At 44.1% G+C, this 25,990-nt stretch overlaps 1 protein-coding gene across 5 annotated transcripts in view; it reads left to right on the top strand.

Annotated features, from left to right (window-relative positions):
• Spire1 (spire type actin nucleation factor 1) overlaps positions 1-25,144 on the top strand; it is a 129,052-nt gene extending 103,908 nt beyond the window's left edge. For 3 of the 5 annotated variants that reach the window (XM_036204402.1, XM_036204401.1, XM_036204403.1), the window contains 9 exons: positions 3,131-3,303; positions 6,965-7,055; positions 10,642-10,784; positions 13,558-13,731; positions 17,612-17,749; positions 19,024-19,094; positions 19,355-19,382; positions 19,475-19,611; positions 22,154-25,144. In XM_036204402.1, coding sequence (XP_036060295.1) covers positions 3,131-3,303; positions 6,965-7,055; positions 10,642-10,784; positions 13,558-13,731; positions 17,612-17,749; positions 19,024-19,094; positions 19,355-19,382; positions 19,475-19,611; positions 22,154-22,412 — 1,214 coding nt within the window. In that variant the 3' untranslated portion in view covers positions 22,413-25,144. The remainder of the gene's footprint in view (positions 1-3,130; positions 3,304-6,964; positions 7,056-10,641; positions 10,785-13,557; positions 13,732-17,611; positions 17,750-19,023; positions 19,095-19,354; positions 19,383-19,474; positions 19,612-22,153) is intronic. The other 2 variants (XM_036204404.1, XM_036204405.1) reach the window with 1 other exon arrangement.
• Positions 25,145-25,990: the final 846 nt, after the last annotated feature.

Genomic DNA, 25,990 nt, shown 5'->3' with positions numbered 1-25,990 from the left:
TTCATTAACTCTTTCCCAGCCAGTTCTAAAGTGTGGACCTATATTCCCAGCATCCAGAAGACAGGCAGGAAGATAGCCTACATATCAAGCCAGGGCTCAAAACACATTTTCTTTTATTATAAATTATTAAGCCCTGTCTTCTCCCCTTTCTTCTTTTCTCTCTCCTCTTTTGTTCCTTCAATCCTCCCATCTTTTCTAGCCTATTCATATCTTCTACAATTTTTGAAGGGCCTGTTCTCTGGCCTTCCTGATCTATAAAAATCATAAAATTTTATTATTCTTTTTCTTTCCTTTTTTTTTTTTTTTTTTTTTGAGACAGCTTCTTTGTGTAGCCTTGGCTGTCCCAGAACTAGCTCTCTAGACCAGCCTGGCCTCAAACTCACAGAGATTCACCTGACTCTGCCTCCCAAGTGCTGGGATTAAAGACGTGCGTCACCACTGCCCGGCCATTAGATTATTTTATGCCCTAGTAGATGGCCTGCTACTTGCAGTGTATCCCAGGCTATCAAGCTCATAGTAAACCTTCCTGCCTTAGCCTTGTGTATTACAGACAAATGTACCACCACACCTGGCCAGAAATTGTAAATATTAAATAAGAAATATATCATTGTAATAGGAAATTTTATATATATATATATATATATATATATATATATATATATATACACACACATATATACGTATATATACATATATATATATATAGTTCCTTTAAATAATGTCAAGGAAAATGTAAGAATACATTTATAAAGAGGCTAGAGATATAGCTCAGTTGGTAGAACACTAGCCTAGCATGTACAAGACCCTGGGTAAGATCTCCAGCATCATAAAAGCTGAGCATGGTAGTGCACATTTGTAATCCCAGCACAAGAGAAGTGGAGGCAGGGGTTGGGGATTTAGCTCAGTGGTAGAGCCCTTGTCTAGCAGGCACAAGGCCCTGGGTTCGATCCTCAGCTCAAAAACAAAAAAAAAAAAAAAAAGAGAGAGAAGTGGAGGCAGGAGGATCAGAAGGTGATCCTTCTCAGCTACACAGTAAGTTCAAGGCCAGCCTGGTATACATTAGACTCCATTTAAAAAAAAATGAATAAGAACATACTTAAATACTGAGTGTTTTCTACTTCAGGGAATATAGATATCACTTGTTGAGAGGAAAATAACCTCTAATTACAATGCTTTCGCCTCCCAAAGTCTTTCTCAGTTTAGTGTCTAGAAGGACCTTTACCCAACAAAAGTTTCATCGATGATTCTGTATACAAAGAGCAGGTGATTGCTCTGGTCTGCACATTAAATTATGCATGGATTGCCACATTTTTCACTTCTCCAGTTTTATAGTTCGCTATTGTGGGGGACCAGCCCCAGGAAGTCTTGAGGAATGAGGGCTAAGAGACTTAGTTAGAAATAGAGAGTGGGGGTTGGGGAGTTAGCTCAGTGGTAGAACACTTGCCTAACAAGCGCAAGGCCCTGTGTTCGATCCTCAGCTCCAAAAAAAAAAAAGAAAGAAAGAAAGAAAGAAAGAAAGAAAGAAATAGAGTGGAGGAAAAACCGCATAGAGAAAACACAGGCCCACTCGGGTGGGTCTGGATCCTTATCCACTGGCTGGCCTAGAACTTCATTCCAAAGGTCTATTTATAACAATATCACGGGGTGGATCAAAAGACCTCTCCCTTGCTAGTTAGACCCTTCCAAACACCTGGTACCCAGGCCCATGGGCCAGTCAACCTCTTACGCAGTCCTGCTAGGTACAGCCCCTAGGAAACCTAGTGGGCTCCAACAAGCTCTTTCAGGTAATCCATGTTAAGTCTTTGTTTGAGATGCTCAAGAAAATCAATTCTGCTGTCAGGGGAGGATTCCAGGCTAGAGTACCAAAAAGCAGGCCTTGGGATCAGCTCTGGCCCACAGCACTGCCAGTCCAGGCCTTGGGATCAGCTCTGGCCCACACCACTGCCAGTCCAGGCCTTGGGATCAGCTCTGGCCCACACCACTGTCAGTCTAGGCCTTGGGATCAGCTCTGGCCCACAGCACTGCCAGTCCAGGCCTTGGGATCAGCTCTGGCCCACACCACTGTCAGTCCAGGCCTTGGGATCAGCTCTGGCCCACAGCACTGCCAGTCCCAGGCCTTGGGATCAGCTCTGGCCCACAGCACTGCCAGTCCAGGCCTTGGGATCAGCTCTGGCCCACAGCACTGCCAGTCCAGGCCTTGGGATCAGCTCTGGCCCACAGCACTGCCAGTCCAGGCCTTGGGATCAGCTCTGGCCCACACCACTGCCAGTCCAGGCCTTGGGATCAGCTCTGGCCCACAGCACTGCCAGTCCAGGCCTTGGGATCAGCTCTGGCCCACAGCACTGCCAGTCCAGGCCTTGGGTTAGAAGGAGAGCTGAAGCTAGTGTCACAAGGACTCACAGGCTAACATTGACTGTGCTGGGCACAGTATGTCACTCACAGTTTCTAACCTGCTTAATCCTCACAACTAGCTACATCTGTACTGCTCTGCTTTACAGGGGAGGAACTGGAGGCTAGAGCGCTTACCCAGACAGCTAGCAGTCGAGGTAGACTTTGAGCCCTGTCTGCGTTATGCCAGCTGTATACTGCTGGGTTTTCTCTTGGATGTTGAAGGGCTTTCTCATTCAGATGTGAGCCCTTAATAATTTAAATCTGACGTGTTGAGGAGATGTGCCCCAGATTCTTTGTGCTTACATAAATGTGTTTATATGACTGTAGATCTTAGCTTCCCTGATTTTTAGGACAAGACATTTTTAGATCTTACCCTAGGGAGACAGTGTGTGCTGTTTCTTTTCTCTACCCACCAGTGGTCCCATAGCATGAGTACAGCCATCTTCTCTAAGCCTCAGTTTATTTATCTGGGAAACAAGAAGTCAAGGTCACTTATCTAGGATTTCTCCCAACTCTTAGTTCTAAACTACAAATGTGGATATACAGTTATTCATTTTAAATATTCCTGTAATTCTGACAATAGCTTTGACAAATGTTCCATATGCATAGGCATGGCATCACTATACTGAGCCTTTGTGTTTTATTTGTGACATGGAAATGCTGTCACCTGGTTGTACTTCTAACACAGATGACCTTTCCTGGCTTAAGAAAAGGTAAGCTTTTGCCTTTCTCTTACTAGATGTCACTACCCCAGAATCTCCAAAGAACATTGGGGAATCATCTATGGTGAATGGAGGCTTAACATCTCAAACAAAAGAAAATGGGATGGGTGCTGCCCAGCAAGGGCCTGCCCAGCGGAAGAAGCTTCTCAAAGCCCCAACTCTGGCTGAGCTGGACAGCTCTGACTCTGAGGTAAGGATGCCAGGCATGGAGAGGCCCTCTGACCCTGTGTCGTCCATCCTGCCCCCCCCCCCCACACACACCCCGGTTCTTTCTGTAATTGTAATGCTGACAAACTTCAAGAAGAGAGCTGTTTGCCCTGGAGTTTTTGCTTTACTCTGTGCCCTTCAGGGGAGAACGCTCATCTGCTCAGTTTACACACATCCATGCTGCACCTCCTCCATCTGCTGAGCTACGGAGGGAGTGTCAGAATGGCCTGTTGCTGCTTGCTGGGTCTCCACTGCCTGGCCCCAACTCATTCTCTTCCACTCTTCTCCATGGTGCATGGGCGCACCTACATCATTGTCATGGCTGGCTCCATCTTCCCCATGTCCATCTGAGTTAAAAATTATTACTTAATTCTTGTATTTTCGGTCTCTGCCACCATCCAAAATAATATGGTTTCTCTACTAGAGGTTTTTCCCAACAGGGGTAGGAAGATGGTCCAGTGGGTAAGAGTATTCGCTATGCAAGCAAGAGGAACTGAGTTCAAATCCCAGCACCTAAGGAAAAAGTGGATGTGGATGCACCTGTGTCTGTAGCCCCAACACTATTGGAGTATGGAGACAAAAGGATCACTGGGGCTTGCTGGCTGTCAATTTGGCTCCAGGTTCAGAGAGAGACCCTGTCTCAAGGGAATAAGGCAGAGAGTGATACCATCAGATAACAGACATCCTTCTCTGGCTTCTTTGAAGACATGTGTATACTTGTGCAATCAAGTACAAATGTGACCCATTATCAGTTAGTGTACTAAGCAAGCACTTAGGTGCCAAGAAGGAGAGTGAATGTTGGAGCCTTGGTCACTAAATGCTGCATAAAGTAACTTTAGTCAGTGGTAGGAGAAACCACAGGGTGATGGAACGAAGTAAATGATCTTAGACAAGGGCCTGAAATTAAGCACATTTCTCTTCTTGTGTTCATTTTTAAATTAGTGGGGGGTTTGGTTTTGGTTTTGGTTTTGGTTTTTTTGAGACAGGGTTTCTCTGTGTAACAGCCCTGGCTGTCCTGGAACTCACTTTGTAAACCAGGCTGGCCTCAACTCAGTGAGATCCGCCTGCCTCTGCCTCCCAAGTGCTGGGATTACAGGCGTGCACCACCACTGACCGGCTAAATTGGTGTTTTTAAATATAGTCAAATGTATGTCCAGGAGTGCTTTGTGTTCATTTTTAGATAAAAATTTTATGACTTCTAATTACATTAAATCTTTAATGTTTAGAAAGCACAGATATGCAGATAGATGGCTTATTCTAAACCAGCTGTTGTTCACACTGGGGCTTTGTATTGTGTTGTCCATGTTTGTGTTGAGGGGGCTGGAGAGAGAGCAGCAATTAGGAGTGCTTGCTGCATACAGTGACCACATGACAAGTCAGGTAGCCCACATGTGTCTGTGCCTGGGACTCTAGCTCCAAATGGGACAGGATTGCTGGGCCTATTGGCTTCCCCAGGTTCAAAAAGAGACTTTGCCTGTGTGGGGACACGCTGAGGGGACATGTCTTGAATCCTCTTATACACACATAAATGTATTTTGTAAAAGCTTCTATTGATGAAATACAACTTTAATTTAATATTGGTAGACAAATTGTATTCATCCACCAGGTGGTGGGGCATACCTTTAATCCCAGCACTCAGGAGGCAGAGCTAGGCGATCTCTGTGAGTTCAAGGCCAACTTGGTCTACAAAGCGAGTTCCAGGACAGGCTCCAAAGCTACACAGAGAAACCCTGTCTGGTGGTGGTGGGAGAGGGGAGATTGTATTCATCCTAAACATCTCTTTCAACATCAGCTACTTCCAGACTATCTTTTACCTGATTAAAGCATATATATATCTTGTAAAAGCAAGATACTTACACAGGTGAATGAAACACCTAGTTAATAGTGAGAAACAGTAACGACAGTTCTCCACATGGTACCTGCCTTTTGAGTGTGTGGAGAGAACACTGGCCCAAGCATTTCATCTTGTTAACTGTCAGTGTATCCTCACGTGCTGAGGTGTCCGTCCCTCCCTGCATCTTCCATGTGGTGAGACAGCCAGTCCTTTTATCCTCCAGCAGGGCTGTCAGCCACCTGATGAGAGCAGTCTTCTGGGTCCAGAACTTGGGGTCTTCCCCAGAAATACAAAGCAAGGAACAAAGTTTCCTAATTTGGGAGATGGTTATCCCCCTATTCATTTCTGATGTCAGGAAACCCCTAGACCAACATCGATTGCTTGGCTTGTTCCTCGTTGCTTTCTAATAGTGGCCATAAATGCAGAGCTGTTAGGTGTTTCCCATATCACAGAGTAGACTCTATTCACTATTTCTGGTAGATTTTGTTACCCACATCATGTATTCTTCCACTCTTTGTTTCTTTTTCACCAAATTCTTCTTTTCCCTCAGTTTTTTTCCATTCAGTTTCCACTATTGAATGTCTTCACTAAGTATCAAATGCAGAGGCAGACATGTAATGGCATTAACGTTCCAATTGCTTCTGATTTAAATGGGAATTCAAAGCATGCCGATGAGACGTGTTTGCCAGGCAGAAGTTCAAAGACTGAAGATCTGGAAGGATTAGGGACGCCTTAGTACTGGTTGTGTGCCTGTGACAGGCAGGCAGGTCCTTCCCTGTTTCTGTGTGATGTTGGTCTTGCCGGGCCATGGCATGCGCATGGAGTTCTCTCTAGCCAGACTCATCATGCACACATCTTCCTCATACCTTCTATGTCTGTGTCTATGGTGGCTCTGCTGACTAGCTGAGGGTGTAGAATGAACAAGTAGAAGTCTCAAGAAGGGAGGAGAGGCCCATCTTCTCCCTCCTCCCTTCCTCCCTCCACCCTCTGTCCCTCCCTTCTCCTCCTCCTCCTCCTCTTTCTTCTTCCTCCCTACCCACTTAGCTTTCCAGTTTACCTGAACATTTCCTCCTATCTTGAGAAACATACAGATCCCTTGTTTTTAAACACCAAAACGTTTTTGTTGTTGTTGTTTATTTATTTATTTTTTCTGAGACAAGGTTTCTCTGTGTAGCTTTGGAGCCTATCCTGAAACTCACTCTGTAGTCCAGGCGGGCCTTGAACTCACAGACATCTACCTGCCTCTGCCTCCCGAGTGCTGGCATTAAAGGTGTGCACCACCACTGTCCGGCCCAAAACATATTTTGACATCAGATGCCCACAGAAGTATAATGTCGAAAAGCTAGAAATGGAGTGGGAACTCCAGCTAAGTCCACCCCACACTAGCACCTCATCTCTCAGGACCTCATGGAACACTGGGAAGTTCACTTCCATTAGAAGAGCAAGTCTTGGGTCTGAGCCCAGTAGATAATTTGCTTTCTGGTTGCCATCGTAGACACCATGCTCCAAAGTAACATGAGTTAGAATGGGTTTATCAGCCTATAGATTATAGTCCACCGTTAAGGGAATCCAGGGCAGGCACTCAAGGCAGGAACCTGAAGCCAAGAAGCAAAGCAGAGATCCTGGAGGCATGCTGCTTATTGGCTTCCTCTCTCCAACCTGTCCCATCACTTTCACCCCCAATTTTAGACCCTGGTAGTTTGCCTTGAGCCTTTGACATTGTAGTTTGGTGTCTTGTGTCAAAGTGTCTGTCTACTAGGAGGTTATCCAGTAGCTCAGGATCTGAAGTGTATGGATCTGCCTGTTTCAGGAGGAAACCCTGCACAAGTCCACCAGCAGCAGCAGTGCATCTCCCTCCCTCTATGAGGACCCAGTACTGGAGGCCGCGTGCACAAGGAAGAGTAAGTGCACACCTTTCTAACACTCGACCCAGAGCAAGGGCCATAGTGCACTGTCACCACTGGGGTAGGGTGTCAGGAGCGGACCGGCTCAAGTGCCTTCCCAGTTAGTAACTGCATGGACAGTTAATAGATAAGTCAGCAGTCCGTGTGTGTGTGTGTGTGTGTGTGTGTGTGTGTGTGTGTGTGTGTGAGAGACACACGTGAACTTTTTAGATTAATGACCTCCGAGTCTGAATGTAAGCTCAGCAGCACTAAATAACCATATTTGCTCCTTACCTGCTGTGTGTAACATACGTACAGTCATGCCCAATACACGTAATAGGTCGAAAAAACACTTTTATAGCTATTGGGCAGGGGATTCTGAGTACAGTGTCTAAAATTAAGAGATTTCTAAAGGCTTTTAGTAATGTGAAATCATTAAGGGTTAGAAATTAATTCATTAAGCTGAGCAGTGCTGGCTCATGACTTTAATCCCAACACTCAGAAGGCAGAGGCAGTGTGGATTTCTGTGACTTCGAAGCCAGCCTGCTCTGCAGAGTGAGTTCTAGAACACCCAGGGATGTTACACAGAGAAACCTTGTCTCAAAAAACCAAAAAAGAAAAGAAAAAATTAATTCATTGAATATTAAGATATTCTTAGCCAGATGGTGGTGGCGCACTGGGGAGGCAGAGCCAGGCAGATCTCTGTGAGTTTGAGGCCAGCCTGGTCTACAGAGTGAGTTCCAGGACAGCCAAGACTACACAGAGAAACCTTCTCTGGGGGAAAAAAAGATATTCTTAGGGAATAGAGAGATGGCTCAGTAGTTAAGAGTACTTGCTGCTCTTGCAGTGGACCTAGGTTAGGCTCCTAGCTGCTACATGGCAGCTTACAATTATCTATAACTCCATCTCTTTGGCCCCCTTCGGCACCAGCACACACATGGTGTACATATGAACACACAGGCAAAATACTCACACACATAAAATAGAAACAAATCCTATTTGCTTATTTATTTGTTTGTTTGTTTGTTTTGTTTTGTTTTTTGTTTTTTTCCTAGACAAGGTTTTTCTGTATAGTCCTGGCTGTCCTGGAACTCACTCTGTAGACCAGGCTAGCCTTAAACTCACAGAGATCCACCTGCCTCTGCCTCCTGAATGCTAGGATTAAAGGCCTGTGCCAACACCACCCAACTAATAAATCTTTTTTTTTTTTTTTAAGATATTCTTAAAATATTGGTTTGAGTTCTCAAATTCTTTTGAAACAGGGAGGGTCTCTTGTACTGCAGGGTGGCCTTGAACTCTTAATCCTCCTGCTTCTCCTTCCCAAGTGCTCTGATTACATAGCATTTCAGTTGCTTAAACAGATTATATAAAAACAACAGGGGCAGGCAAGGTGACTCAGAGGGTAAAAGTACTTGCCATGCAAGCCTGACCACTGAGTTCTGTCCCTCATGGTGGAAGACAACAACTGACTGACTTCCAGAAGTTGTCCTCTGACTTTCCCATGTGTCCTGTTACAGAGTGCACATGTGCAGTCACATCACACACACACACACACACACACACACACACACACACACACACACACACACACTTAAGTCAGAACTGGCTTTGGGTGTTGGCCAGGTCCATTAAACTTCACAGAGGCCCTGGAGCTGGCGCTTTAGCTCAGTTATAAAGTGCTGACTGCCTAGCATACACAAAGCCCAGCACTGAATAAAACCTGATATGGTGGTGCAAGCCTGTAACCCAATACTCAGGAGGTAGAGCTGATAGGATCAGAGCAGCAGTTTGGGGTCATCCTCAGCCATGTAGCAGATTTGAGGCCAGCCTGGACTACATGAGATCCTGACTCAAAATAAATAGGTGAATAAATTAATAATACTACAGAGCCCCCATCCAATTGTGTAATGAATTTCAGTATCATTCTTGACTGGAAATGACGGTTTTCATTTGCTGCTGTGGTTTGCCTTCAGGGGATAATCTAAAGCCGTGGATCCCACTCAGCTGGGTTGACATTTGTTTTCCTGACCACTGCATGAAGCAGACTGCTTTGCAAGGAGAGTAGGAGGAAGTGATAAATAGAACTGTGACAGTGTAACTTACTTCTAATATCCTTATTCCTTCACATAGTGAATCCAGAGCCATTCAGAGTAAAGATTATCCTGAACATTGCTAGTCAGTATTGGGGCTACAGCTCAGAGACTAAATGCTTGCTTGGCAGGCCCAAGAATGTAAAACTAAGGTTCACTTGAATTTTAATATAGTTTGGGTTTCTTTTTCTTTTTTTTTTTTTTTTTAAGATTTATTTATTTATTATGTATACAGTATTCTGTCTGCATGTATCCCTGCAGACCAGAAGAGGGCGCCAGATCTCATTTCAGGTGGTTGTGAGCCACCATGTGGTTGCTAGGAATTGCACTCAGGACCTTTGGAAGAGCAGCCAGTGCTCTTAACCACTGAGCCATCTCTCCAGCCCTAGTTTGGGTTTCTTTTGGGCCATACAGAATATATGTATTTCTGTGGGGGGTTTTGTTTGTTTGTTTGGTGTTGATTGAATTTTAAATGGTCTTTTGATAAATAAAACAGAACAAAAACACAGTGCCAGATATTGGGGTAAATACTAAAAGATCAGAGAGACAAAGGAACAAGCCACAGCAACTTCTCACCTCAACAACTCCACAAATCTTCTGAATGCCTCTGAGTCCTCAGCCAAAAAGGGCTCCAGCGAAAAGGCTTCAGCTGAAAAGCCTTTATGTAGTTCCCTTCTCCTCACGCCTTATGTACCCTCCTCCGCCCAGCCATATCACTTCCTCCCTAGTGCTGGGATTAAAGGCGTGTGCCACCACTGCCTGGCATCTGTGTTTAATCTAGTGGCTTGTTCTGTTCTCTGATCTTAAGGCAGATTTTATTGGGGTACACAATTTATCACCACAGGTTGGTTGGTTTTTTGAGACAGAGCTTCTCTGTGTAGATCTGGCTGTCCTGGAATTCGCTCTGTAGACCAGGGTGGCCTTGAACTCAGAAATCTGCCTGCCTCTCCCTCCCAGGTGCTGGGATTAAAGGTGTGTGCCACCATGCCCAGCTATTTCTGTGTTTTTAAAATAGGAACAGAGGGGTCAGTTGTAAGGTTTATGGAAAGTAAATGAGGACATTTGCACATACAGATCTTTTATTTAGCTTTGGAGCCTTTCTTGTAACTCACTCTGTAGGCCAGGCTGGCCTCGAACTCAGCGATCCACTTGCCTCTACTTCCCAAGTGCTGTGATTACAGGCATGTGCCACCACCACCTGGCTATTTGGAGTGGGGGAGCACGTATAGATCTTAAGGTTAATCATAATATGTTTTACTGTGAACTTGACTGGATAGTAAAGCACAGAACTTTTGCCCCATTTTCCTTATTGTTTCTGTAGGAAGTTTACCTAGAAACCACTTTTGAAACAGTTCTCTTTCCTCTGAGTTGCTGTCTTAAAATAGCTCTCCACTGAAATAAGTCCTTCGTCTGAATACAGTGTTGTTGCACAGTGCAAAAGGTTATCTGTTGGAAAATTCAGAATCCAAGATTTTATTTTTTAAGAGAGTTCATTTGTTTGGTTAAATCTGTAGAGCCTCCAAAATTCTTGCCCATCTCGTCAACACCCCAGCCAGAGAGACGGCAACCACCCCAGAGGCGCCATTCCATTGAAAAGGAAACACCTACGAATGTGAGGCAGTTTCTCCCGCCATCCAGGCAGAGCTCGCGCTCTCTTGTAAGTACCAAAGGATGAACAGAGATGTCTAGGAAGGAATAGCTTGTTTTCAAAATGTAAAGTAGAAAAGCCCACACAGGTTAGCGTGAACTTTAACATGTATGTGTTTAGTACCTAAAGAAAGTGGGCTCTGGCTTCACTTGACCAGTCTTTGCTTTATTTTGAGCACTCATTTTCAAAAGCTTTGTTGATGAATTATTATTAAAGAAATGCTTTTTTTCCTCTTAGAGGATATTAAACCACTTAAAATTGTCAAAAAGTTCTCCGCATAATCTGACTGAGTAGATTATTTTATCTGAGTGGAAGAGGATGAGCTGTCCTTTGCTTTTTAGTGTGTCTACAGTGCATGCCAGAGTTGCTGTCTGAGCAGTGGCTAATCGCTCGTCACAGTGGGGTAGCACACACAGAGAAGTGTATTCATCTAGCAACAGATGTCTGCAGACATCCTTTTGGTTTCCCTCATGAGCTTCCAAAATACAGCGAGATGCAAGGGGTCCATCAGCATTCCACCTACAGTCTAATGCAGCAGTTCTGAACTTGGGGGTTACCATCCCTTTGGGGTCACATATCAGTCTGCATGTTAGATATTTACATCATGATTCATAACAGTAGCAAAATTATAAATAGGAAGTAGCAACAAAAGAATTTTATGGTTGGGGGTCATTACAACATGAGGAACGGTATTAAAGGGTCATAGTATTAGTCAGGTTGAGTACCCACTGAACTAATAGCTAATGTTTTCTTTCACATACTCAGGGATAAAAGTCACATGAACATGCTTACGGCTGGCTCCATCTTGACCTGTAGTGAGTCATAAGTGTTTCAGATGAGACAGCAAATAGATGTCCTTCCTTCAAGGAAGGAAAACAGTGGTCAGTATAGCTGGGAAGTGTGAGCAGAGCTTAGAGTCTGGCATTTGATGTTGCCTCTATTCCTAAATAATTCAATTAAAGAATTCATGGGGTAGGGCTGGAGAGATGGCTCAGAGGTTAAGGGCACTGACTGTTCTTCCAGAGGTCCTGAGTTCAATTCCCAGCAACCACATGGTGGCTCACAACCATCTGTAATGAGATCTGGTGCCCTCTTCTGTATACATAATAAATAAATAAATCTTTAAAAAAAAAAAAAGAATTCATGGGGTGATGGCCTTGCCCTTTTTTTTTGTTGTTGTTTTTTTTTGGTTTTTCAAAACAGGGTTTCTCTGTGTAGCTTTGTACCTTTTTCCTGGAACTCACTCTGTAGCCCAGGCTGGCCTCGAACTCACAGAGATCCACCTGGCTCTGCCTCCCGAGTGCTGGGATTAAAGGCGTGCGCCACCACTGCCCAGCGGCCATTTTTTTAATGAGATTTTTCTAACTTCTACATAGTCACTGAACCACTGCTCTTGTCTGACATAGTGTATGTATGCTTAATGCGAACATTTAGAGGGTCACCACAAGTTCAAGGCCAGCCTGAGGTATATAGTGAGTTCCACACCAACCTGGGCTACAGAATAAGACCCTGTTTCAAAGACCGGAACTACTCTGTGGTGAAATGGAGCTTTGTTAATGGTCCTACCAGCAGTAAAACAACTCAGCAAAATAAGCTCAGATTTAAGATCCAAACCTGTTAACCAGTGTGGACAAATTTTTACTTTACTAAAATACACAAGTGGATTTGGTGGTGCACACCTGTAATGTGTGTGCCACTTTGGGAGGCAAAGAAGATCAGAAGTTGAAGGTCACCCTTGAGGTCAGCCTCCTGGGTTCTGTGAGACCCTGTCTCCCCACCCCTCCCCCCCCAAAAGGAAAAGAAAAGTATGAGGGTAAAGGAGCTGTAGATTACAACAAAGTAGTTTGCTCTAATAACATAAATGACATCAAGACCTGCAGCCACATGCAGGCCACACCAAGACTGTTTGCTGGTGGAGGTGAACTGTGGTGTATGCTTGGTTGGACTGTGAGCTTCTTGTGGAGAAGGAGAGAAAATAAAGGAAACTGTTGGCACTTGCTGAGGAGGGAGGGTCTGGGGAACAGGCAGTGAGAAGGGGCCCTGGCCCACACAGAGTGAAGGTTAAAGGCAGGGAAGGAGGTCATGCTGGGGCCAGCTCCTTAAGTGCACAGAGGCGCCAGCTGAGAGGAAGAAGGCCTCCTCCTCCTCCTCCTCACCCTGGCTTTTCTCACTAGTAGCTCCTCATTGGTAGCTTGGCGGATTTGTAGAGATCACTGACACGGAAGAAGTCCTCTAGTTCAGTAAATGACGTTCTTAAAAGCGTGGTCGTGGAAAATGGTAACTGCACTGGAGAAAAGAAGGGATAGTTTTGTGTTTATCTCTTCAACTAAAAATGGCAGGATTGTCTTTGCTATTAATATGGTTTATTTTATTATGTTGGAATACTTTTTCATCATTTGGTCAGATTACTAATGTTGATTGCCCAATCAAGGGAAACACAGTTGTCTTTAGGACCTTCCCAGGGCAGGGGCAGGTGGGCTGTGGGCATAGGAGCCAGGAACTCTACCTTGCATCTCAACCAGCCTCATTTGAGAGAATCAGAGTGCTCACAGACCACCGAGTTGGAACAGCCTTAAGTGTCTGCTGAGTGACCCTCAGGGTATGGCTTCCTGGTTGATTCCTGACTTAGAAAAATGAATGGGATGTCAGCATGGACCATTGCCATCCACGTGTTGTTTTGTTGTGTTTTTCTTTCACAGTCTGTAATTGCTGTTTGTAGGTCACTTGTTCAGCATTTTCTCCTTTCTTTCCCTGCTGTTTTCTTTCCCCTTCCATTGTTCAGGTTCCTAGGATAACCAGTGTATGGCCCAGGACGCCTTTTCGACCGCTTTTCTCTACCATACAAACAGCTTCTCTGCTGAGCTCTCATCCTTTTGAAGCAGCCATGTTTGGGGTAGCAGGGGCTATGTATTATCTGTTTGAGAGAGCTTTTACCAGCAGGTGGAAACCCTCAAAGGTTGGCCTCTTTCCGCTGGTTCTGGGATCCTTTTACTCTCTGTGTCTCTGGCGGTGATACTTCAGCTACTGCACTCTGAGAATTAACAGCTCACACTTTGCTTTTGATCGCTGATTCCAATCTTGTGTAGGAGTCTAGATCATGCTGTGATCTCACTGGAGAAGAAAGTAGCTGCAAGGACAACAGACTCAAAATGCAGCATCAGCTAGAAGGCGTGGGGGTTGCTCTGGGAGTGACTCACTGTCAGCAGGCATTGCTCCCTCCTGACTCCTGTGCACGTGCCCTTGTGAGGGCTCAAGTGGTCTCCCACCATTGGAGCCCGGGGAAGGGTTGGTTCCCTCACACAGCTGGCAAACCATGATGGTCACCATGGACAGCCTGCCCCACCTGTAGAGGTGCAGGTGCGTTCCTGATGTTTGTTTTATACTCCATCACCGGCTCTGTGGCCACATGCCCACCCCTCAGAGTGCTGCTTCTCCAGAAGGAGAAGTGGGTTTTTTCTTTTTACTGCTAACCATTCAAAACAGTTGTTTACTATTTCTCATTTTATCACTTTTGGGGGATCTGTTTTCCTCACAGAATAATATATATTGCTATCATTTGCATGTTTTTGAAAAACCATATTGACTCCCCCACACCTTCCCCAATGGTAGAGAGCAGCAGGGGCCTGGTTCTTCGAGGATCTGGGTTATGAAACAAGTCTTGATAGACAGATGACCCAGCAGCTGGGTTCTTTGTGACTCATCTGAATGTAAAGGACATAAGACACAGTGAGCACGTTCCTAATGCTATCATTTGTCACAAAATCTCTATGTCCCATCTTGTGTCCATCATTCCACCTAACTTCAGACTAGCCCCTTAGACAAAATAGGTGGCTCTTTAATTCCTTTTACTGCTACATGTTGACATTTTATTATGAACACCCTCAAACAGAAACATCTACATGAAGTCCATAGACTGTTTTAAGCAAAAAGCAAGGGGGTTGGAGAGATGGCTCAGCAGTTAGGAGCACTGACTGCTCTTCCAGAGGTCCTGAGTTCAATTCCCAGCACCCACATGGTGGCTCACAACCATCTGTAATGAGATCTGGTTCTCTCTTCTGGCCTACAGGCATATAAGCCAGCAGAATGCTGTATACATAATAACTTAGTAAATCTTTAAAAAAATTTCACTTTCAGTTTTTAAAAGTAGAATTTAAAGAGATGAGTGATTAAATGTAAATCTCATTTTGTATTTAAATTGGCCTCCCTTTGGATAGTTTATAAATATCTGCTACTGATTTGACTTAAGTTTCTTTCTAACTGAAGCCATTATATAAAAGATCTCTCTTGGAGCCTGCAAAGTGGCTAAGCAGGTTAAGGTACTTGTTACCTACCAAGTCTGTTAGCCTAAGTCCAATCCTCAGGACCGGCCCCACGTGGTAGAAGGAGAGAAACACAAGTGGTCCTCTTATGTCTACAGCCTCACTGTGGTACACATGTGCCCCATGCCCCCGCTAGAATAGACAGACAGACAGACAGACCAATCTTCTCATTTCTCTGTGGCTCAGTAACTGATAACCAGAGTTTCACATTATGCTCTCTGATTTCTGTGCTGCCTCATTTCTGACCCCTTTTGTCTGATTAAACTTTATCCAGAATCTTCAGTAAAACTCAACTTATAAGCATGTAAGTAAGCTGTGGCATGTCTGGCCCCATTGTCAAAGACTTGCTGCTTTCCCCCACATTTTGAGTTACTTTGGGACATAGAGCAAGAAGGGTGATGGAGTTAGGCTGGCATAACCCAACCCACTGAACCCATAGCAGGAGACAGTACACAGGGTCATGTGGGCAAGGCATTCTCTTGTCTCAGGACCTGGATTGCACCTCATCTTGGAGCATAAGATCTCTTACAGTTTGATTTGGCTTTAGAGATTTTTGATTTAATACTGCCAAATGGAAAAATAATTAAAACTATTCTAGTCACAATGTTGCATTAAAGTCTTGTTGTCCTTTGGCAAGCTCCAGAGTTAAAACAATAGCATTTGACCTGATGGAATTATTTTTCCTAAGGGGTAGTCTGGATGAAATTTTTAAAAAGAATTAAGAAAATAAGCAAACCCCATAATTTCTTAGAGTATTCTCTGAAGCACTGAATTTATAAGTGGTTCAAAGCAGAAAGTTGAAGGTTTCTTCCAAAGAAGCTGTTCTGCCACTTAGACCACAGAGAGGCAAGCACAGCTGGGAGCTTGTTTTGTATGGCAGTCTGTCCTTCAGTAACACCACCTCACAGCCAGGGAGCTGCAGGGCACAGGGATCCCAATGCTTGCCTAGTTAGATTAGTACAGTATTGTGCTGCAGCTTAGCATTTTGTCATAGTTAGCTGTTAGCTACCTTTTATTAAATACTGGTAGAAAAACTTCTCCAAGAAAAAATGAGCCAGAGAAATTATCAGAAGACCCATATTCAGCCAGCACCACTAATTTAATAGCCGGCTAAAATGGCCTAATTTTCACAAAGGTGGCTCATTGTCCCTATGACACTGTTCTGTTCTCCAGGTAAAACAAAATAAGTACATATTGAGCACACTGCTTAATCTTGTAATCTCTGAAAGCTGTTCCCACTAAAGGGGAACTATGATGAGCAGCTCTTTTTGAATGTCCATTGTGGGCATCGTAGAGCAAATGACACAATCTACTTCAGCAAACCCTGGCCCCCAACTCCTGAGAAGCTCCTCATCTTAACGACTCAGTGGATTCTTTCCAAAGCGGTCTAAAGCAAACGCAGCCTTCCTAAATTAGCTTAAGTAGATTCTATGTTGAATTGAAGCAAAGTGAGCCAGACTAGTTTTTTAGTAAATGCTAATGTTTGTCAAATTCGCAACCTAGATTTATTTTTGTTTCTTTCTGATTGAAAGACAGAACTGAATGTTAAAACTCCATAAACTGACTGCCCTCATGGTCATGTGCTTTCTCATTTGGCTTATTTGGTTCCAGAATGCCTGGGAGCAGTGCCGTGGTGTGTGGGAGTGAATTGTAATGTGTGTGCTGAGGACATTGAGTTTCAGTGTCAAGGCACCACAATGGCCCCTTGAAGCCTGGCAGGGCCTGAGTGCATAGAGTCGTTCTGTCTTTCTCTTAGATCCACCAATCAACAGCACCGGATGGAGAAAGGATGGTTCGAGGCTCTTATTCAGTGGATCAGTTACATCAACATTTTTCACAGCTGTTTGTAAGGAGGCCATTAACATAAGAAGCCAACATAAATATTTATCATGAAAGGCTCTGTCTCCATCTGTGCCGACTGTGCATTCAGCAGTTGGTGAAAAGACCTGGGAGGCTGGAGAGATGGGCTTAGGGAGTAAGCTGTCCATACTCCCACTTCCTGTTGCGGTTCCACTCCAAGTGTAGGGAGTTTTGAAAGTGTGCTGATATAACTGATCACTCCATAATGCTTGTCAGTATAAAGTACTAACATCTTCACTTGGCTGTTCTGGGTACCACAAACCAGTTTTGAAAACAGGACCACATTGTAAATTTGCTTCATGTCCAATAGAGTGTAGCTCACAACACATTTCTGTGACACAAACTTGTTTAGAATGGCGATGTTTTCTTAAGATTTAAACTATTGGTACAGTGTCAAGTGTAAGTCTCCTGAAGGCAAAAATACCTGACCAAATGTGAGGAGCGTCATGCATTAGCTGCATCATTTCAGTCGGTCATGGTCCTGTTTTCTATGGTGCACTGAGGAGTGATGTGGTCCCCAGAGGGAGCCGGCTCTGTCCCAGTGATCATGGGAATCCTGTCCTCTGAAGCTACTAACCAGGTGTCTGATCTTAAGGGAACACTGCAGTTCCAGAGCAGGGCAGGTGCTCCTTACTCACAAGTCACTTTGAATTTCAGGAGGAATTCTGCTACCCAGTGGAGTGCCTCGCTCTCACTGTGGAGGAAGTGATGCATATTCGTCAGGTCCTGGTGAAAGCAGAGCTGGAAAAGTACCAACAGTATAAGGATGTCTACACTGCCCTGAAAAAAGGAAAGGTAGAACTGTCTAAAGTTGATTGGACTATACAAGGCATGGTCTCTTAAGAGGCCTGTGTGCTAGCCAGGCAGTCATTTTATCACTTTGGGGGATTTGTTTTCCTCACAGAATAATACATATTGCTGTCATTTGCATGTTTTTGAAAAACCATATTGACTCCCCCACACCTTCCCCAATGGTAGAGAGCAGCAGGGGCCTGGTTCTTCGAGGATCTGGGTTATGAAACAAGCCCTTGATAGACAGATGACCCAGCAGCTGGGTTCTTTGTGACTCATCTGAATGTAAAGGACATAAGGCACAGTGAGCACATTCCTAACGCTGTCATTTGTCACAAAATCTCTATGTCCCATCTTGTGTCCATCATTCCACCTAACTTCAGACTAGCCCCTTAGACAAAATAGGTGGCTCTTTAATTCCTTTTACTGCTACATGTTGACATTTTATTATGAACACCCTCAAACAGAAACATCTACATGAAGTCCATAGACTGTTTTAAGCAAAAAGCAAGGGGGTTGGAGAGATGGCTCAGCAGTTAGGAGCACTGACTGCTCTTCCAGAGGTCCTGAGTTCAATTCCCAGCACCCACATGGTGGCTCACAACCATCTGTAATGAGATCTGGTTCTCTCTTCTGGCCTGCAGGCATATAAGCCAGCAGAATGCTGTATACATAATAACTTAGTAAATCTTTAAAAAAATTTCACTTTCAGTTTTTAAAAGTAGAATTTAAAGAGATGAGTGATTAAATGTAAATCATATTTTGTATTTAAATTGGCCTCCCTTTGGATAGTTTATAAATATCTGCTATAGGACTTTAGGGGTCTTAGGAGGTGAATATTACTATTCTAAGCTATTCCTCATTCACAAGAGGGGATTTTTTTTTTTGTTTCTCCCTTGGCAAAATTAATAGAATATTTTTAAACGACCCTAAAGGATAGTATGGCTTTCTAAGGCAAGGGCACTTGAGTTGTACTTTCAAAGGATCAGTAAAGAAGCATGTCTGAGGACTAGGAGTTAACTTTCCTCAGAATTGACCCTGTGACCATGAGATGCTTGAGCACTGTGGTCTTTTGTTACTTTTGAAGAACTGTCATAGAACATAGACGTGGGTTATGTGTCAGAGCCAAGCATGAAAGCAGCATTTCTCCTTCTCATACTCTTCTGTCTGCGGACATGCCTGGAACACCCCTAGATGACCAGGAAGTAGATCCACCGGGGGCTGGGAAGGGTTGGCGCCGTTTCTCTTCTCCTTCTTTCTAACTTTGTATTTTCTAGCTCTGCTTCTGTTGCCGAACCCGGAGGTTTTCCTTCTTCACGTGGTCCTACACCTGTCAGTTCTGTAAGAGGTAAGGCTTTTGTCACTGGAGAGTTCCCACAGCCACAGAAAAATGCCAGGTCCTCTTTTGTTCCATCCTCTTCCCACTCGAGAGTGGAATTAGAAAGGACCCGTTCTGTGGCTTTGCTCTCTGCCTGCCTATTACCACTTGGCTCTACAGTTCCTTCAGGAGTGGGTTGAACTATTGTTGAACCTGGAAAAAAAAACAAACTATGGCTTCACCTACATTCATTGCGCCCCACCAAGTGACACTTCTTGTTTTGTACACAGGCCCGTGTGTTCACAGTGTTGCAAAAAGGTAAGCGTAACTCAGTGACATTCCCAATGCATCCATCTACTCACTGCCCTGCCCATCCTGGAGCTCATCCTCACTTTTATTTCGGATAACAGATGCGGCTGCCCTCCAAGCCATATTCTACTCTACCTATCTTCTCGTTGGGACCTTCTGCCTTGCAAAGGGGGGAAAGTTGTACAAGGTCAGAAAAACCCTCCACTAGTCACCATCGGCCACTTCGAAGTATCGCCAGGTGAGCAGGGACTGGATCTTCAAGAGCATCCTCTGAGAAATAACACTTGGGGTTGGGTGGTCATGCCAGGAGTAGGGTGTGGGTCAGGGTATGCTGCTGCTTCATTGATTTTTAATACAGTTTCAGTCTTGCACACGTCTGTAAACCTACTCCAAGGAACTTTTTGGTTGGTAATAGCTAGTTACTTAAAAGATGTTTTAACAGTTTTGTTTTCATTATATACTTTGGAGTGACTTTTTTGCCTTTAAAAAGACGTCTTTAAAATGGACTTTTAGGTGGGCCATGCCTGTGACCCCAGCAGTTGGGAGAGGGGGACAGGAGGACCAGGACGTCCTCGGGGCTGGGAAGGCGGCACAGTAGCTACTGAGAGCACTTGCCACTCTGCAGCGCCCACAGGAGTCCTCTCAACTGCAATTCCAGGCCCCGGGCTCCTGGGGCTCTGTTCTGCACTGCACAGGCACTGCATGCATGCATGTAGGCAGAACACTCGTACACATAAAATAAAAATAAATCTAAAAATACTCCATTTCATCCTTAGCTACATAGTGAGGGCAGTCTGTGTTTCCTAAGGTGCTGTCTACAAAAACATTGTACTTGTTTTTTCAGGCTGGTCTTCCTTTCCTCCTCGTCTAGTTGAAAATGAAATCCATTGACACTTGGGTTTATAACATCTCTTGTAGCTGTGACTTGCTTTATTATTGTAAAGGCAGAGGTGAAGCTTTATGCCAGAATTGAGTCTCAAACCATTGCATTCAGTACAGGCTAGGGCAGTACTGTCCTTAACAGAAAGGGAAAGTCCACTCAGGCCACATGCTAGCAGGTCCAAGAGATCCTAGACTGTGGGCTATGGGGTAAGAAAGCCTTATGCATAGTACATAACCAGGGCCCATGGCACTTTGAGGCTTGACTTGCTGTCCTGGGACTTGGTAAACACCAATGGGACAAGGACAAGCCCAGGACAGTCATCAGTTGACCAGGCATTTGTTCCATTCACTGATGACTCTGAACCCACTGTGTCTTCCTTTTTGCTTTCTCCTTTGGGAAGTAGTTAGTTGATATAATAGCTGGGCTAGATGGTCTCTGGTTACCTCAGTCTTGAAAACATTATGATTATAGTTCAGCTCTCTGGCTCCACCTAGCAAGTCACTCAGACAGACTTGCTGAGGATGAGTAAGCACACTGGGTAACGTAAGAGTGGTGAAAAGGTGTTCCTCAGGGTCAGACACATGAGTGACTTCAGCTTCCTAGAGTCTGACCTACCGCTCTCTGCCATCCACTAAAGTTGATTGGTAGTGATAGAGAACACAGGGCCTTGGAAAAAGACCATGAACCAATAGGATGATTCAGTAGAATGTTAGCAACATTTATTTATATGTCATTTAGGTGTTTAAAACCACAGTCCATGCCAGGCGGTGGAGGTGCACGCCTTTAATTCCAGCACTTGGGAGGCAGAGGCAGGTGGATCTTTGTGCTTACAAGTCCTGAGGCCAGCCTGGTCTACAGAGCAAGTTCCAGGACAGACAAGACTGTTATATAGAGAGACCTTGTCTCAGAAAACAAACAAACAAACAAAAAAACCATAGTCCATGATGTGTGATACTCAAGAAAATACCTGGACACCCTAATTTCCAAAAATTCTACAGGAGATAAAAATTTTCAGTTATCTCATTTTCTTTGTTTGTTTGTTTGTTTGTGGTTGAACCCAGGGCCTCACATGCTGGGCACGTACTGCCATTGAACAGCTAAGCAGCTCCCTAGCCTTGGGTTTGCTGTTGACTTTGTTTGGTTTTGAGTGCTTATGTGTGTGTGCGTTTAAAGGCCCGAAGCTGACGTTCAGTCTCTTCCTTAGTCACTCTCCATCTCTTATACTGAGACTGGGTCTGAGCTTTGAGCTCCCTCTAACTGGCCACTTGTTGCCGGGTCTTCTGACTCAGTCTCCTGAGTGCTAGGACTACAGGCAAACCCCCAGCCCACTTAGCTTTCACATGGGTGCTGGGTGTCAACACTCCTGTCTTCACATTACCTGTAGGGCCATCTCCCAGCTCCAGTGTTACTTCTTCCGATTTTTTAATTACTTTATTAGCTTATGCATACGGGTATTTTGCTTGCATGTAAGTCTGTCAACTACTTATGTGCCTGGTACCTGTGGAGCCCAGAAAAGGGCTTCAAATCCCATGTCTGAATTCCTGTGGGTTCTGGGAATTAGATTCAAGTCCTGCCGAAGAGCAACCAGTGCTCTTAACCCCTGAGCCATCTCTCCAGCTCCACCCCACCCCACAGTAGTGTTGTTGTTGTTGTTGTTGTTGTTTTCTTTCTTTGTCTTCTTTCTTCTTTTCTTGAGACAGGTTCTCACTATATAGCCCTTGCTGTCCTGGGACTCACTCTGTAGACAGGCTAACCTTGAACTCAGAAATCCACCTGCCTCTTCCTTCCGAGTGCTGGGGTTAAAGGTGTGTGCCACCACCACCTGGCTCTCTTACCTATTCTTAATATTGCAGTTGAACTGTTATGAACACTAAATACTTTTAGTTTTCCCCCACAGGTTTTCCTCAAAATCGAAGTCGGTGGACAAATCAGACGAAGAACTCCAGTTCCCCAAAGAGTTCATGGAGGACTGGAGTACAATGGAGGTCTGTGTAGACTGCAAAAAGTTCATTTCTGAAATCATCAGCTCAAGCCGGCGCAGCCTGGTGTTGGCCAACAAAAGAGCCCGGTTGAAAAGGAAGACGCAGTCTTTCTACATGTCCTCGGCAGGGCCCTCGGAGTACTGCCCCTCAGAAAGGACTATCAATGAGGTCTGAGCCCCGTGCCTTCCCTTTGCTCTTGTGTCCAGAGGCGGCCAGCACAGCAGTGCTGCAGGACTCTCCCCAGGGGTTACCTAACAGGCTCCTTCTGCAGCAGGGCAGGCTTGTGCTGCACCTTGTGCACAGACTCAGGCTGTGTTCATATCGGTCGATGGTACGAAGCAGGTCAGCCAGTTGCTCATTTGCACTCAGAAAGCCTAAAACTTGATTTTGTGTATGTGAATGGGGAAGCCAGAAACTTCCTTAGTTCAGTTTCTCAATGTTCTTCAGATAATTTCCTAAGGCAAAAAGCTTCTTGTGTGTGAAGTCAGTCTGACAGAGTGTTGATGTTAGCACAGTTCTAAGCAGTAAGTCATATTGGCATTCCACTTGACAGTGTTCCTATCCGTGTACATAATGGTCCAAAGCCCTGCCACACACCGGCTCCCTGGGGTGGGCCAGGTTGGCTATTGTCTCACAGCACAAACCTTGAAGGCCTTGCTGATAATTTTCCTACTTTTGGGCTATGGCTGCATCCAGTGCAGAACATCCAAGTAAGCCGGACAGGTAGCCACTTCCCTGAGTTGCTGGGTCTGCCCAGGCAACAAGCCTCACTGTCTCCTGAGCTGCTAACAGGCCCTCATTCCCTGTTGTGATTGTATATGGTTCTGGAAAGTTTTATAACACACGTTTAAGAATTAAAATTTGTGGACATTTGAGGAAAAAGGAAGACCAGAATTTTGTCAAGCAGCTAAATGTGTTTTGATAAACTGTGACAGGCTGTGACCGCAGAGGGTGCCACAGAAAAGAGAGAGCTACATGTCATACGGTTTTAGCAACATTTTCCATAACTTTGTAGTGTGGCCGTCATGACTAAATTAACCACAGTTTGGTACCTGAGTCTCAAACTGAAGTTTATTTTTATAAATGAATTTTAAAAGAAAAATCCTGGCTGTTTAAAATTTCAAGAAAATTAACCTGCTGCCGTGCATAACTTTTGGATGCTTTTTGCACTAGTTGTCTTGTGAGTGTGTTCCTAAGTTTCTGACGAAGGGCAGTTGGCAGGTAGTGTTGTGCACCTGAAATTCCTCAGTTCCTGGGACACACACCATGGGCTGTCCTTCATTTCCATATGCTTAGAAATAACCCGTCAGTCAGATTGCCACTAATGGTCGGAAAATCAGTTAAGGCACATGCACAGTAATTCCTGAAAGCTATTAAAAACACTCACACACCACTGATGACAGCTCCATTTAATAATGAAAGGCATGACAGTTGCATTTCATACCAACATCAAGATAAAGTAACATCTCCATATTAAATTGACAGTGACACCTCAGAAATGCTCCAGTAGTCATTTCTAATGCATTGAAATTTATAGTTTAGTAGATGGCTTTAAATTACTTACACTGATGAAATAAACTTTACCAGCTGACTAAAGTAATGCATGTTAGTAGTTCCTCTGTACTGCATGTAGAAGTGGGCCACCAGAAAACCCTTACCAACTACATTCCAGCTATGTTAAGAGCTGTAAAAACTGCATTGTGTAAATCCCAGTTAACAGTTTTCCCTGAGACCATCTGAACTTTACACTGCTCTTAAACTTTTTTTAAGTTCTGAAAACAGAACAAACGAACCTGATCTCCTGGAAGGGAGCAAGGCAGAAGGAATGGAGGTCCCTGTGTAGGTTTATAAGCATGCGTCTAGGGTAACATGCTTCTGTAAAACGGTGACTAATTACTGTCTGACTTCCCACAGAAGACACTGAGCCACAGCCCCCAAGTGAAAATTTCATTCCCATTCACAAATCAATGACCTAGTAAACCTCATGGATTTGACCTCATTCCTTCAGGCTTATAGAACTGTGCATAGTGATTTGGGCATTGTGGGCACTTTTACTAGAGCATCAGGATGTAAATCTTTCAGCACATTTGCCAAGTGTGTTAAAAGAGTTTGAGTCTATGCCATGCTCAATAAAACAACCTACAAGAAGTGGTGGGAAAATGGCACATGACAAGGTGGAAATGGTAGAATAAAATTACTGTTGTTTGAGGAACACCAAAATAGATGCGTGTGTTTAACTCCTCCTTGTCTACAGGACGGACTTTCTTCCCCAGCACTCATAAACTAGGATTCCTTAGGCGAAGCACTCCAGCTTGCTTTAGAAGTCCTGGCTGACAGTGGTCAGCTTCTTGTCCCCAGTAACCTCCATCTGCAGGCCTTTTGTCCTGCTCCTTCCGTCGCTGTGCTGCTGTTCCAGTTCACAGTTGTTATGGCTGACCCCAGAGTAGGATGCCTCTCCTGACCACATCTGGATATGGTCCCTTCCTGACCCTCCAGGCGTGAGCACCAGTCCCATCGGTCCCATAGACCATGAGGTCAGAGAATACAAGAATGTTTGTAAATATTGTAACATATTCATTAATATTTGAAAGACATTTGTTGTCCGCAGTGGGAATTAATTCTCTCAAGAAAAGTAAAAATTAAATACTTGATTTGTACATTGACTTGATTACTAGATTTCAAGTCTCAGCCCTTTCAAATTAAACCAGAAAGTTGTTATTCTAAAAATGATCTGTGTTGAAGAAATGTGTGGTTAGTACCATGAACTCAACACAATGAAATTTGTAAGGTTTTTATTTTTCTAACTACTAATAGAGGGCTGAAGTCTAGGTGAATGTAGGAAACATGAAAGTTTTAAATTACATTGCTATTTGTTAAAATAAAATGAGAAAAATTTACACATTGAAGGACCGTGAAGAAATGTGTACTGGTCTGTGTACTGACTGGCCTCTGACATGGCTTCCCATATGTGTAAGCAAAGTATTGCTGACATTCCAAGGTAAATGACAGGGCTATATGTTTTCCACCAGAGTATTTTATTTTAGCAAAATGTGATGTCACACACTTTTAATCCCAGCATTCCAGAGGCAGAAGCAGAAAATCTTTGTGATTTCAGGTCCAACCTGGTCTGCTACACTGTGAGACCTTCTCTTCTTCTTCTTCCTCCTCATTTTTATTCTTCTCCTTCTTCTTTCTCCTCCTCCTTTTCCTCTTCCTCTTCCTCTTCTTCCTCCTCCTCTTCCTTGGCATTTTAAAACTTATATAGAGGAAAAATAAAATGGTTTTCATCATACCTTCTGTATTGAGTTCCTGTTGTAAAATGGTGATGTTTTCCAGGAACTAACTAGCTGTTAGAAATCATGCAGGTTGTAAAGCTTGCAACAGCAATTTTAAAACACTTTAAAAATACAGTCCCCAAGGACCATGTAAGAAAACTAGGGCTGGAGAGATGGCTCAGCAGTTAAGAGCACTGGCTGTTCTTCCAGAGGTCCTGAGTTCAATTCCCAGCAACCACATGGTGGCTCACAACCATCTGTAATGAGATCTGGTGCCCTCTTCTGGCCTGCAAGGATATATGCAGGCAGAATACTGTATACACAATAAATAAAATAAAATCTTTAAAAAAAAAAAACTATTAAGGGGTTGGGGATTTATTTAGTTCAGTGGTAGAGTGCTTGCCTAGCAAGCACAAGGCCCTGGGTTCGATCCTCAGCTCAAAAAAAAAAAAAAAAAAAAAAAAGAAGAAAGAAAGA

Source organism: Onychomys torridus, chromosome 13, assembly GCF_903995425.1.
Source record: "Onychomys torridus chromosome 13, mOncTor1.1, whole genome shotgun sequence".
Taxonomy (NCBI): Eukaryota; Metazoa; Chordata; class Mammalia; order Rodentia; family Cricetidae; genus Onychomys; species Onychomys torridus.
The sequence above is the reverse complement of the archived record's forward strand: the minus strand, read 5'-3'. Positions and strand labels throughout refer to the sequence as shown.